Raw genomic sequence first — 15368 nt, 5'->3', positions numbered from 1 at the left:
AAAGATGAAATACGTTTAAAGTAAATATGTAAAATACAATGCTTTATTTATTACTGCCTATCTGTTGAATGTGCAGACTAGTACAACAAAAGACTCTCATTAAAGCTAAAGGAATCCCTGTTTTGTTGAACTAGATAATCTCTAAACACTTCCATCTCCAATTCCTATGATTCCCATGAAAATTAACACAAGACATCAGAATAAAATGTAAGGGAAGCCTCTAGCTGGTATGCCAATCAGCCTGATTTTTTTTTTTTGTCCCTGGCTGCTAAACAGCTGTGGGAATCCCTTTCCTTCTTTAGGTGATAAAGGCATTTAGATCAAATGTTTCATCACAAAAACTGTTCCCACTCCCAATTATTGCTATTATGGGAGGTGTTTTGTTTATTTTTTTAGTCAGGGCACAAGAGCAAGTTAAGAATAAAATAGATTTTCTTTTTCTTGAGTAGATAGATGCTCTGTCTAGTTTCAACTCTACTGCCCTCTTGAGAGAAAATAGAAACCCATATTTTAATTCCCAGAGTAAAATGATTCTGTACAATTAATGCCCACTGAAGTGACAGAGACTTCTGACTTTTAGTGCTTCTGAGACCCAAGTATTTTATCAACTTATTCTAAAACAGGAAGTGGTACAGTGAAATGTAGTGTAAAAAGTGTCCAAATGAGCTGGGTTTGAGGACTGGCCACGTCACTCCATGATTTTGTGACCTTGGGCAACTTATAAACCTTTCAGTCCCTTTGCCTGTAGTATGAGGAGGCTGAATGAGATCATCTCTAGGGTCCCTTTAAGCTCTAACTGCTATTGATTGTCCTTTGAAGTCGAGCTGGTAGTGAAGAGTTCTGGGTTGTGATCTAGAGAGTTGGATTCTACTTCTGGCTATGTCGCTAACTAGTTTTGTGACTGGGCAAGTCACTCAATTGTTCTCTAAAACATGAGGAATGTGGACTGGTTGATCCCGATGATCTCTTCCAACTCCAAATTCTATGATCTGCCCATTATGATTAATTAATTTTACAGCTTCTATCTCTTGATTTGCCTGCTCTTACTTTGCCCAGGTCCATCTTCTCTCTTCCCAGCTTTGTTCTTTCACTCACCTTTGCTTCTGTCACAAAGGGTTCACGCGATTATGTTAGCTGAGAGTTACATTAGTTTTCAATCAGCAGCCATTGAACAAAATCTCATAGTACCATTCATTAATTTCTTTATGAATTTCATTCAGTGAGTGGAACAAATGAGAGAGGGTGTGTCATTTTTCACTCTTCCTTTTCCAAAGTGGTCTAAATAGAAGATATAGAAATTTCTTATTGGACAGTCCTCGAGTATAAAACCAAGAAAAGTCTTCTGATCCCTTTATAACATTTCCCAGTGATTAAGTTTATACTTATTTTGAGGGCCAGGGCAGAGTCAGGATCAAAGGAATATAGGATAGAGGCCCTCTGCTTACCCTAAGGTGACTGTAGGATTGGGTGAAGAAATTTTGAAGGAAAGAATAGATATTATAAAATTCCAAACTAAACACATGAGGTGACATTTAAGGGCAGAAAGTAGATTTCTGTGTCCTCTTCCCCCAAGATATATACCATAGCGCTCCTGACCTTTGCCCTCCTTCCAAGATACTTCTGAGAGGAGTTACAAAGCCTAGGTGCTCAAGTGCCATGGACTTTAATGGTTGGTTATTCTATCCAGTCACAGTCAACAAAAAAACTACCCACTGCAAAATTACAGGAGATCAATCCAATCCAATTCAATCTAACAAGGCTTTAATAAGTGCATGCTATCTGTAAGATACTATAGTAGGCACTAGGGATACAAAAGCCTTCTCCATCCCCCTTTTTCTTCTCCTTTCCCTGACTTTACAGTTATATACCACAGGGTTGTAAGGGCCAAGGGATGTAATATTTGAGAGCACTTACACAGTGCCTGGCACATAGTAAGTGCTATATAAATGCTACCTATTACTATTCCTTGCAACTTCCTTTTCATGATTGTTCCCTATGATCTGATCCATGATTAACAACAAATTACCTAATGGTTGCATTTGTGCATTTTTACACATCTAATTCTGCAGCAGCACGGCAAGCATGTTAGATTACAGTAGCCATGCGACTTCTACTTAGGAGAACATGGACAGAATTCCTATTCCGATTTAGACTATCTCCACCCCCTGGCAACTGCTTTGAATTAAATATTCAACAATGAACTTTCATGCAAAAACTAGCATAACTAAATAAAAAGCCCTGATTGATGGAGGAAAATCTGGAATAAAAAGTAATATCAAGACCCGCCTGTGTCGGACTATAATGCTTCATTAGGACAGATGTGACACCAATTATCCTGAAGGCTATGTCAGGGAAGTGTAGACAGTAACAGGTTCAACTCACCTGGAAAAGCTTTACATGTAGGCACGGTTGAGCATGCCTCATCATGGCCAAAGACCAGCCTATCTAAGTTTGGAGAGGCTCACCATCAAGTTGGGATGAGGGTGATTTTTTTTTTTTAATCACAGCATCTCTCAAAAATAAGTTACTAAATTACAGAGGGGTTGCAATCCCTGTTGGTGGAGGGAATGCCTGCACTGATGTTTTGGATCCTTGAAGTACATAAGTTCATATAAAATTGTACAATTGGAAAAGTAGTTCTTGTTGAAAATTAAAGTCCATTTTGGTTATGCCAAGAGTATTGATGATTTCAGATTGTATCTTTCACTTTGAAAGAGAGTCATTCATATAGAAGCTCACATGGAACTTTACAATCCCTAAAAAAGCCCTCTTTACTAATTTTAATCCTTTGTCAGCAGTATGATAAAGAGGGTTTCATGGTGAGCTCGATGTCAAAAAGAGCAAAAAAATTTAATCTTGAAAAAAAATTTTTTGACATGCATCTTTGGCTGCCTACTAAGATTGCAGATAGCGTATATATATTTTTGTTGTTGTCATATTAGTGAAACTACCACTTTCTCCAGAAAGATTGGTAGTAATTATCTTCTACAGTCTCACCTACCTCTCAAGTACCAACTGGGGTGTTCCTTAAGATTGAAACACCATAGCACCATACTACTTAAGTTCTATGGAAGAACATAGTACCATGCTCCTTTTTAACAAAAACTAGAAACAGTAGTCCGTGTTTTTACCTGTAAGTGTTTTTTAGATTAAAATAAAATTCAGATTACAAGTAGTGTTTGAGGTCATTTTAAAGAGCAGATCTTTCAGATTGTTTTTTTTATAGGAAGGCATGCCCTCCAATCAACCTGTCTGTAAACTGAGGGCAGGATAGATCTATTAGTGCTTGGTACTGGTGGTTTGCTTTTTCTCCTTAAGCTGTCTGATATACTTAAGAAAAAGCTACCAAGTAATGTGGTTTGATTGTATGAAATATGAACAACAAAATCTTTCAAGTGGGATATGCCTTAACAGGTTGATATCTGGATCAGCTTAAAGGACACTCAAATGAAGTCACTTTTGTCAAAGCCTTCTCCCTTAATAGCACATCTTGTTGATACAGAATGTATTATCTGTGATCTTGTGATATACAAGTGATTGATTACCCAATTTGTTTGTATCTCACTAGAAATGTTTGGACTCTGTGGTTTCCTTATATGAGGTGAATAAGAATTTCTATTTTCTGAATAGGAAATAAAGTATGTCAGGCTTATTTTAGATGGCTGGAGTGTGCCTTAGATGGTATTAAGGTTTGTTTTCTTTAAATGATTAATCTGGAGTAAGAAGTTGGATGTATTTTGAAAAATTAAACCTGTTTCACCTGAACATGTTTAACTAGTTAATAAGAAATATCAAAACAGACAAAACCCTGAGGTCAATGGTCATTTTTTGTAAAGCCATTATATGATGTTTAAATTTGTTGTTTGGGTCTGTCTATAACATAAGTTTAATAACCTAGCTCAAATGCAGATTTCTAATTTTCAATTAACATAGGAATAATTTTGTTTGCTAAAATAAAATAAATGAATGAATGAAAGTCTGAAACATGAAATGTTCTAGGTAGAACTTTTTAAAATTCCAAATTTCAAAAATCATGTGGCAACTGTATAGCTCAAGCTTTAAGTATTAACTTTTAACCTTTGACCTTACAGATTTTAACCAATGAAATGTCTCTTTAAACTTTAAAGGAAACAATGATAACGAGCGCCTGGCGATTGCTAGACAGCGAATTCCATATCGACTTGGTCGAGTAGTTGATGAATGGCTACTCGACAAAGGTAAAAAACATTGATTAAAACTTCAAATAAAAAAATAATTTGAACATAACCAAGTAGTACTTCATTGTAACACTAATAAACATAAAAAATAAATTTTCAGTAAAACTAAATTAAAAACAAATTTAAAACAGTAAAATGTAGATAGCAATATTTGCATACCTTGTATAATAATTTCTATACATTTTAGAGGTACCAGCTGTATAATAATCTTACCCTGTTAACTTAAGGTTAAAGGGACTGTTAAATATAATCCACTAACTCAATCTATGAAGGTACTGATAGCAAACATTAACCCAAAATGATAAATCATTCATAGATTATATTACATGTTCCAACATCTAAATTATTAACTAAAATATATGTAGTTCTGATATCTTCATTATGGTCCTGAAAAACTCTTTGTTTAAACTGTAGGTATCTTAAATAGTGGGCAATATGTATTGCCAGTCAAAACAAAGTCCCTTTAACGTTTGCAACTTTCTAAGAGGATTTGGGAACAAACCCTAATTAAAACTGGACTTAAAGTTGTGTGCATGCTTTTTATTAGCAGAAAGCAATCTGCTAAAGTGGATATTCAATGTGATAATAATGGTACTGTTTCTGAAGATTTCTGTTGAATGAAAATGTGCCATGATTTCTCCATTGGTATGTGTATCATTCCTGAAGCCGCTTTTACATCTAAACTCTTTTCTTTTTCTTTCGTTTTAATTGATAGACTTGCTGAAAGCCAATCAGATCTATTTATTTACATATTTAAAATCCTTGCCTTGGATGTGATCAGTGTGAACCATGCATTTCTTTTCAGTGTGAATGCCGAAGAAATAGAATGATTCAAATGAGCCAATGAAACATTACATTTTTAAAGTAAACTCTCATTTATCATACTGTCTATATGGCCATTACCTGAATTTATGAGACATTTAAACCTTAAATTAAAAAAAAAATAAACTTCATATTCTATAGTTTCAGGTTAGTATCTGTCAGTGGTTGTTTCAGTGTGGCAAATCCTTGAAATGTTAAAAATCCTGCCAAAGATTTTGCATTTTTGAATTTGACAACCAAGACTCAAAAGTGAAATAGCAAGACCTCAAGGAAAAAGGGGGAAAGGATTTACTAAAAATAAATTTGGTATAGACATCTTTGATTGGTCTTTTAGCAAAAGTAACCCATTGAGAGTTAATTTAGCAATTACAAGTATTTACCAGTATTATGCATTTCATGGACACCTCATTAAAAAAGCAATGAATTATGAGTCAAATGCCTATCTTATAGTTTATTGCTCTCATTATTCACCCCATGAAAGATCTGTTTTATCATCCTGTTTAGAACGTAGAGTTCACAATCAACATTTTTGCATGTATGTAATGTTATTTTTACAGGGCGTCAGCTCACAATCTTCAATAGCCAAGCAACCATTATAATTGGCGGGAAAGAGCAGGGCCACCCCTTCCAGGGCCAGCTGTCTGGTCTTTACTACAATGGCTTGAAAGTTCTGAATATGGCAGCCGAAAATGATGCCAACATCGCGATAGTGGGAAATGTGAGACTGGTTGGTGAAGTGCCTTCCTCTATGACAACTGAGTCAACAGCCACAGCCATGCAATCTGAGATGTCCACATCCATTATGGAAACCACCACCACCCTGGCTACCAGCACAGCCAGAAGAGGAAAGCCCCCTACAAAAGAACCCATTAGCCAGGTGAGTGTGCCTCCTTTTATGTGTTTTAGCCTCGTTTTTACCCAAATTGGCTTTATAGATTTTGGGGGTTTGTTTTGGTTTTGGTTTGGTTTGGTTTGGGTTGGGTTTTTTGGTAGATTAAGTTGTTTCAGGCTTCAGGCATCAAAATTTCCTTTGCACCTTGATTATTATTCTGTTGACTCAAGCACTTTTGCTTATGGATCACATGAGTAGAGTTATGTGGTATGGAGTTAGGTGATAGCTCCAAAGCATGATCTTAAGCATACAAGAATAATTTGAGTTTTTAAGATCTGGCAGATTTTCTGTAAATGACATAGAAATACTTACTTATCTGATCAAGTTTGAAAAAAAAGATGAGTTTGTTAAATATTTGAAATATCTGATTGGGAAATATTTGCTCAAAATATGTTTCCTCAAGTAAAACTATGAAACAGTTGAGTATTCCTAGAGAGGAGACAGCTTCTAAATCAATTTTGTTGTTTTTATTAAGATTCATATGTGGCCTGTCATATTTTGAACTAGGTTTCAGACAGCTCTCAAGGTAAAAAGCTAACATTTTCCTTTTCCTATAAATTTAAACTTAACCTAAGTGTTGTACAATAGGAGGGTAAGGACATTGTATGGGAGATACCCCCCAAAAAAGGGGGGGCAAAGGCAGTTAGCAAAATTTATGGCTAATTTCTCATTAGAACTCATTTTTGGTGGTTTTTTTTACGGATAAACTTCTTATAAATGGAAAGTAAATTAATGCCAAATCTCTGTGGGTTAGAGATATCTATTCAGTAGATGGGACATTGTTATAGTTAAAGCTTGGCTCCCTCTGGAAGCATTCCTGACCTTAGAATAGATTCTCTCACCCATCCCAGGTCCTTTCAGCATTTTCCTTCCATTTCAATTGTTTGCATTAGCTCAAATGAGATTGGTTGATTTAATGATCATGGCATTTAGTAGTAATGTGGCTGTGTTAGTTGCTATACAGAACCACTCAAGTTATTATGAGCCCTCTCTGATCACTTATGAAGAAAAATAATAATAATAATATCTATTTGACGTATTTTCTTTCTTTAGATAGAAGCAATTGTTAAGATGCTTTAGTCATTTCTGACTCTCTGTGAGTCAGAAAACCCATTTGGGGTTTTCATGGCAAAGATACTACAGTGGTTTGCCATTTCCTTCTCCAGTTCATTTTACAGATGAGGAAACTGAGGCAAACAGGGTGAAGTGACTTGCCCAGGGTCAAACAACAAGCAAGCATCTGATGCAAGATTTGAATTCAGGTCTTCTTGACTCTAGGCTCCTTGCTCTATCCACTGTCCCACCCAGCTGCCTATAGCAGCAGTATAGTATAATAAATAGAGAGCTGGCCTCAGAGTCAAGAAGAACAGGAATAAAGTCCCACACTGACACTTATTGTCTATGTGACCCTGGATTTAACTTCCCAATGCTTTAGGCAATTCACTGAAACAATAAATTGCAAACTAGTTATTGATCTGCATTTGATAAGAGTTTCCTCCCAAAGAATTTCTTTTGCTAATGAAATCTCAGATTTAGAAAAGGTGGGGAAGGGACATAAAACCTTTGTTTAAGAAAATTTGTAAAACCAGGCTTTTGGGGCTTTCTAGAATTTTCACCTAAAATTTCACCTGCAAGAAGTTTTTCCCACCTCTCCTTAAAGTTAGTTCCTTTCCTCTGAGATTACTCCTAATTATCCTGTATGTTGTTTGTGCATAGCTGTTTGCATATTGTCTCCCCCATTAAGGAGATTGACTTTTGCCTTTCTTTGGATATCTAGCACTCTACACAGTTACTGAGTTTAGCCAACAGATGCTAATCAAACACCTACTATATCCAAGGCACAGTGGTACTAGGAAATGTAGGGACTTTAAAAAAGTGCTCAATAAATGCTACTATATTTGACTTGAGATAGGGGAGATATTGACCCAAGATTGGTTTTTGTTGGTGTAGGTTTGGCTTCCCATGAGGTTCCTTTGCAGCACAGAAAGGAAGTTAGGAAGTGGGAGGGGGCTAATGGGAATGAAAGGGATATGTTAGTTGAAAGTAAGGGAAAAGAAAGAAAGAGTTCAGAGAAGTAAGTGGAGTTGGGTGAACTAACACAGGGGACGTTTATTTTTTGAGTATCTGTTCGAGTTACATGGGTGAGCTTAAGAACACACTAATATAGCAGACTTCTTGAATAGCAAAAGACAGGAAAGGAAGAAAGAGAAAAAAAGGGAAAGTGATTTTAAAAAAATTTCTAATCCTATATTGGCAGCTAAGTGGCACAGTGGATAGAGCACTGGACTTGGAATCAGGAAGACTTATCTTCAGGAGTTCATTTTCAGCCCCAGACGCTTACTAGCTGTGACCCTGCGGAAATCACTTAACCCTATTTGCCTCAGTTACCTCATCTGTAAAATTAACTGGAGAAGGAAATGACACATCACTCCAGTATCTTTCCCAAGAAAACCCCAAATGGAGTCACAAAGAGTTGGACACAACTGGTATGACCCAATAACTCTATCTTGCATTAGGTGGCCCTACTTTCTTCACCTTTTTTCTATCATTATGTTTCCTGAATATGGTAGCCTTGCCAGGATGTTAATGCTTGAACGTTGAGTGTTTCATTGACGAAGCACATTTTTTTAAAAAGACCTCATCCATCCAGTTTGTGATTTCATCCACATTTTTAATATTTGCAGAGTTGATGATAACATCAAAACAACCAATGTTCAAGTTGAGCAAAATTGAAGCTCATGATTTTGGTCAGGCATGCAGACTTCCATCCAATTAAGGTTGTAGCTTACTTCTTCTAAGTACTTCATAATAGGGCTTATTTTTGAGGTTCTATTAATGTCAAATCACTTAGGTAAATTTCACGCACAGTAAAACCTAAAGAAGTTGGTGAACCGTTTTCTTTACACAACATGATTCAGAAGATAGCAATCCTACAAGAAGTGTGTAAGATTAGAAACATTACCTAAAACCAAAATGTGAAGTGTGCAGATATTCTTCTGCATAATCCCGAAATATAATTAATTTCCACAAATGTTGACTAAATACCCACTATATCCAGGACACAGTGGTACTAGGGAAAAAAAAGAAAAAAACACCCACTATTCTCAATGAGTTTGCTACAGCTACCAAATACAACATGTGTGGATGAGGTAATTTGAGAAGGGAATTCAGAGGACAGGAAAAACATTGTGAGTAGGAGATAGTACCTGAGCTAAGCTTCAAAGGTTGTTAAAATGCTAAGAAATATAGATGAGGAATTTGGGTGTTCCAGGAATGGAAAACAACCTATCCAAAAACATGGAGTCAGGAGATAGAATGTGGAATTTAGGATCAAGAAGGTCAATTTTGTTAAAACATAGAGTATATGAAAGGGAGTAATATGAAAGAAGCCTGGGAAGATAGGATGAAACCAGACTATGAAGAGCTTCAAATGACCAGCTGAGCCATATCTATTTTATCCTAGAAGCAATAGAGAGAAGTCAATATTGAGAACTATCCTTCAGGAAGATTATTTTTTAGGGACTTGTATAGAGGACAACTTGGAAAAGGGAAAGGATGAAAGTATAGAAATCAATTAGGAAGCTATTTCAATAATTCAGGAGAGAGGTGGTGAGGGTCTGAACTAAGGGGGTGGTCATGTGCGTGAAGAAAAAAACAAAAGTTGAGATGTAAAAATTGACAATATTTGTCAACTTATTCAATATGGAGGATGGGGGAAGGGGGTAAAGCCAAGGATGACTCAAAGGTTGTATACCTAGGAGACCAGAAGGGTGGTAGTGCCCTTAACAGAAATAGGGAAGTTTGTAGAAGAAATAGATGCTCATATAAGATGAAATTTTTGAAAAACAGCTAGAGTTCAGGAGGCTGAGTACATAAATTTAAAAGCCATTTGCATGGATGTAGTAAGTGATCCTATGAGCACTAGTGAGTTCATCTAGCAAGAAAATTAGAGAGGTGAAAAAAGTGGAAGGCAAAGCTTTGGGGGAAGCCCACAGATAGAGGGCAAGAGATGGATGGGAACTTGAAAAGTTCTTACTGCTGAAATTCCTTGCTAACTCCAATATCCAAAAGAGAAAGATGAAAGCCTAAACCTTTTATGTCATTTTAACAAAAGGTAAATAACAAATGGTACAGTGTTATGATTTCTAAGAAAATGTAGAAGACTACTGTTTGATATTAAAACTTGTACCCTACAATGCAGAAGAAAAAATTCTATCACTTACAAAATTAATTCAGAAGGGAAAACAGTTAACTGAATATTAATTGTTAATGAAAGGAGTTCATTTTATTATAAGCTAGCATATGTTTAAAGACAAAAGCAGTGTATAGAAGTAAATGATCTAATCAATTAGTGATTACTTGGTCCATTTGTGGGGATATTGAATTAAATGAAGGATTAGTAGATTTCATTAAAAAAGAGATATTCAGAATCTCAAAAAAAATTTCAAAGAACTAACAACAAATAATTCAAATACGTATATTCTTTCTTCAGATATGTAATTGCTTTAAAGTGGTTTGTAATGATTGAATTATATAGTGGGAGAAAAAAAAAAAACTTGATTTGGACTCAAAGGACCTGGGTTTGCTTCTCAGCTTTTCTAATTATGTATGTAGTGCTAAGAAAGTTGGGTTTGTTTTTTTTAATCTCTTTAGGCCTCAGTTTCTTTCTTTTTTCTTTTGAGGTTTTATTGATGCTTTTATATTTCTTTTTTACTTCCCCATCATTTCCCCTTCTCCCCTCCCCCCGCCAAGGCCTCCTTAGTAATAAAGAAAAATGATCAAACAAAGCCAGCCAATACAGCAAACATCTGTATTTGTGCCACATTCAATACCCTCCACTCCCCCATCCCCATAGTCTGACTCCCCTCTACCAAGAAAAGAGAACTGCTCTCTTGTATCATCAGACCCCTGAAGCCAAAAGATTAATCATTGCATTCATCAGCCTTCTGATTCGATTTACTCAGCACACATTTATTAAATGATTGCTATGTACAAGACATTGTTCTGGGCATTGGTTACCAAAAGACAAAAACTAAAGAGTTTCTGTCCTCAAGATGCTTGTTTCTTTCATAGATAGTTATAAAATGCTTGGGGTCAGGAAGACTAATAAGTTCAAATCCATTCTCAGACCTTTACTAGCTTCGTGACCCTGGGCAAAGTCACTTGATTTCTATTTGCCTCATTTCCATCCTCTCTTCCTCCCTTCCTTCCTCTCTTCCTTTCTTCTTTCCTTCCTTCCTTCCTTCCTTCCCTTATCAAATTCCATGTTTCAATTATCTATATGGGTAACTCCCAAATAGATCTGTCATTCCCTCATTTCTCTCATGAACATTAGTCCCATGTTATGAAATTCCTTCCTTCCTTCCCTCCCTCCCACCTTCCTTCCCTCTTTCCTTTCTTTCCTTCCTTCCCTCCTTTTTTCCTTCCCTCCTTCTTTCCCTTTTTTCTTCCTTGCCTCCAAAGGAAACTAAGTATTTTTAGAAACACACATTTTTAAAGGTGAAAGAGAAAGTCTTAAGAACATGGGGAACACCTTGTGCAAGATCATGGAAACATTAAATGGAGTGCCATGTGAAGAACAGAAAGATTTCCAGTTTGACCAGATCCTAAAATTCATGAATGGGAATAAAAATTATAAAGTTGGAAGTGTAGGTTGGAACCAGGCTGTGAAGAACTTTATATGACAGGTGGATTTGTATTGATCTTAGAAATAAGAGGGAGCCATTCTAGTTTATGGGGCAGGGAAGTGACATAACTAGATATGTGCATTAGGAATACAACGTTCGAAGCTGTGTGGAGGATGAAAGCAGAGACTTAAGCCAGGGAGACTATTTAGGAAGCAATTGCAGTAATTCAAGTAAGAGGTAATGAGGGCCCTACACAGGGTGGTAGCCATGTGAGTAGAGAGAAGGGGATAGATGCAAGAGATAATATGGAGGTAAAAACAAGATTGGCAAATGATTAGATATTTGGAGTGAGGGAAAATGAGTAGTCAAGGATGACTTCAAGGTTGGCACTTATTGCAATAAATGCCTGTACAACTGAATTTAATGACTAGCAAGGTAGTTTTACTAGAAAGGTGAGTGTATAAAGGGGAACGATACGAAATAAGACTACAAAGATAGTGGGGAGTCAGTGTGGAATCCTTTAAAAGACAGGCTGACATATATATATATATATATACATATATATATATACATATATATATATATGTGTGTGTGTGTGTGTGTGTGTGTATACACATATATATATACACACATACATATATATGTATGTATATATATATGTATGTATATACACACATATATACATATAACATTATATACACATATACATATACATACATATATGTATGTATGTGTATTTTATATATATGTATGTATATGTGTGTGTATATATATCACATGCAATAGGCAGCCTTTGAAGACTAGTGAGTAGGAGAGTAGCATGGTCAAATCTGGAAAATGGAGTTACAGATGCCAGTTGGAAGTCTTAATTAAGGAGATGAAAGCTAGAACTAGGTTAGAGAATGCATGAATAATGACAAGGGGATAGATGTAAGGTGTATGTTATACAGTGAAGCCTGACCAGATTTGGGAACTAATTGGATATTGGGGGTTGAGGGAGAGGAAAAAAAATGTTTGATGAAAAGGGTGGAGGTATCAATAGAAATGAGTTATTTTGGAGGAGAAGGAGGAAAAGAGAGAAGAGGGGAAGGACATTGTAAGTTCAGTTTTTGTCATCTTGACTTGTAAGATGCTCAGAAAATATCTAGGCAAAAGTGTGCGCTAGATATTTAGTAACATAGGACTAGTGTTCAAGAGCAAATGAGGAAATGATAGATCTATTTAGAAGTTACCCACATAGAGAGATAATTGAACCCATGGGATTTGATAAGATTACCATGGGAAAAAAAGTAGAGAGAGAAGCGAAAATGGCCCAGGATAGAGCCATGCAGGACATGCACTATTTTGGGGAGAGAGCTGGATAATATTCAAGCAAAGGAGACTGAGAAGGAGCATTTGACAGGTAGAAAGAGAACCAGGAGAAAGTAGCATCACAGGAGCCAAAGGAAGAGATAGTATCTAGGAGGAGGGGGTAATGAATAATGAAGAAAGGTGAGGAGAGCTATGGTATGATGGAAAGAGAATTGGATTTAAAGTTAGAAGGCATGTGTTTCTATCCAAGTTGTGCCAAATGCTGGTTGTGTGACTTTTGATAAATCACTTGACCTGTCTGGGCCTCAGTTTCCTCATCTGTACAATGAAGGAGTTGGACTTGATGGTTTCTAAGGTCCATTCTATTTCTAAATTTATGGTCTGTGTTCTCAGACAAAGAAAAGGCCTTTCTTTTAGCAATTAAGAAATTTATGTTTACTTTGGAGACAACAGTTCCGCTGGTGTGTTGAGTCATAAGTTGCTTGTAAGAGACTGAGGAATGGTAGGTGAGGAAATGGAGGACAAACAGGTGATGTTTCTGGACAACCATTTCTAGAAATTTGTCTTGGAGAGGGAAGAGAGATAGAGGATGATAGCTTGAGGGAATGGGGAAAATGAGTAAATTTGTTTTAAACAGAAAGGAGACCTAGACCTGTTTGTAAGGCAGAGAGGAAGCAGCTGGTAGATAAGGAAAGACTTGAGGTAAGAGGAAGAATGACCTGAGGAGGTAAGCTCCCAGAGGGACAGGAAGGGATGGAACCAAGACCAGAACTGGAGGGGTTAGCCTTGACAAGAGGAGGTCAAGGAGGATGATAAGGAGAATATTTATGTCAGAGATTAGGGAGAGAGGATGGAGCTGGTGATAGAAGTCCTCTATTTTCTTTTACTATTGTTTTCCTGTATATTATTGGAGTCATCATATAGATTATTCTCCTGGCTTTCTTTACTTTATTTCTCAATTTAATCAAGAGTTTTCACGTTTCTTAAAATTTCTCATACTAGTCATTTCTCGTAGTGCAATAGTATACCATTAATTAGTATAGTGCCTGGCATATGGTAGTTAACTTTAAAAATATTTGTTTTCTTCCTTCCTTCCGTTCATATATCAGTCAGTCAGTCAACAAGCATTCATTAAGTATGCACTGTGTGTATGCAAAGAAAGGCAAAAGTCTCTTCACTCAAAGAAGCTTATATTCTAATAGTAAGGATAAGAAGAAAACCATTCTCAAATCAGTGGGTACCAAAAATAGAAACCTTGTTTCTATTTTACAACCACAAAATGCTGCTATAAAAACATTGTACACACACTCTCTCTCTCTCTCTCTCTCTCTCTCTCTCTCTCTCTCTCTCTCTCTCTCTCTCTCTCATGCCTTTCTTCCCATGATCCCTCCAACATTGATTGTTTCTAACTTTTATTATAGTTGCCAATTTGACACCTTGAAGTAAAATTACAAAGCTGTTTTAATCTACATTTCTTTATTAGTGATATGGAACATTTTATTATGGTTATTGGAAGTTTACTTTTCTTCTTTTGAAAATTCATTGTCCATGTAATTTGACTAATTATCTATTGAATAATGGCTCTTATTAATTTTATATATATATATATATAGCTCAGATATCAGAACTTTATTAGAAATATTTCACATAAAGATTTTTTCCCAAATTTCTCTTATTCTAATTTATACTGATTTTGTTTGTGCCAACACTTTTTAAATTTTATATTGCCAACACTACTTGTTCTGTTTTCTAGTCTTTTTTTAGTTACGAATTTTATCCAATATTTTAGATTATGTAACCTTTTATATTAAGATCTCTTCTTCTATTTAGGGCTTGTTTTGTGATCAGATATAAGATGCTGATCTAACCATTTTCTGCACAACTGCTTTTGTTTTAAAAAAAAATCCAATTTTGTTAGATAGGGATTTCTTCTCCTAGTATTCTGCATTCTTGGATTTATTAAACCATTATCAAATAGTTTCTGATAACTCCTAATTAGCAATGTATTTTGAAATCTGATCATACCTAGTGCCCTTCATACCTACAATTGTCATTCTTTCCTTTGAGATTCTGCACTGTGTTATCTCTCCACATGATTTTTTTAATGTAGTCATGGGCCTCAGGCTTTACATATATAAAATGAAAGGGTGGAAGTATATGATCTCTAAAAGAAATTTCAGCTCTAATTGTATGTCGCCCTAATTCTTTAAAGTTTCTTTTATGGTGGTTTGCCTGTGAGTTGTGGAAATAAGATATAAATGTCCATAAAAGAAAGGGTAAAAAAACTGGTCTGTTGCTTATTAGGGGCAGAATGAATTTGTTGTATCTCCTATTGATTAAAGATACAGGATTTAAAATTGTGCATTTAGTAAAACTTCTGAGTGATCTGGACACTTAAGTATGAGTTGGAGTTTAGATATAGTATTAACAAGTGCTTACTCAGTCATAACCTACTACTTCTGAAGGCTGGTTTAAAGAATGCTCATTGTAGTAGCCATC

General features: G+C 35.8%; 1 protein-coding gene across 25 annotated transcripts in view; it reads left to right on the top strand.

The window, feature by feature from the left end:
- NRXN1 (neurexin 1) overlaps positions 1-15368 on the top strand; it is a 1404735-nt gene that overhangs the window by 1209518 nt on the left and 179849 nt on the right. For 15 of the 25 annotated variants that reach the window (XM_078149514.1, XM_078149512.1, XM_020996238.2 and 12 more), the window contains 2 exons: positions 4128-4217; positions 5597-5916. In XM_078149514.1, coding sequence (XP_078005640.1) covers positions 4128-4217; positions 5597-5916 — 410 coding nt within the window. The remainder of the gene's footprint in view (positions 1-4127; positions 4218-5596; positions 5917-15368) is intronic. The other 10 variants (XM_020996244.2, XM_020996243.2, XM_020996241.2 and 7 more) reach the window with 1 other exon arrangement.

This window comes from Phascolarctos cinereus, unplaced genomic scaffold (genome assembly GCF_003287225.1).
Source record: "Phascolarctos cinereus isolate Bilbo 61053 unplaced genomic scaffold, phaCin_HiC Scaffold_2;HRSCAF=192, whole genome shotgun sequence".
Classification (NCBI taxonomy): Eukaryota; Metazoa; Chordata; class Mammalia; order Diprotodontia; family Phascolarctidae; genus Phascolarctos; species Phascolarctos cinereus.
The sequence above is the reverse complement of the archived record's forward strand: the minus strand, read 5'-3'. Positions and strand labels throughout refer to the sequence as shown.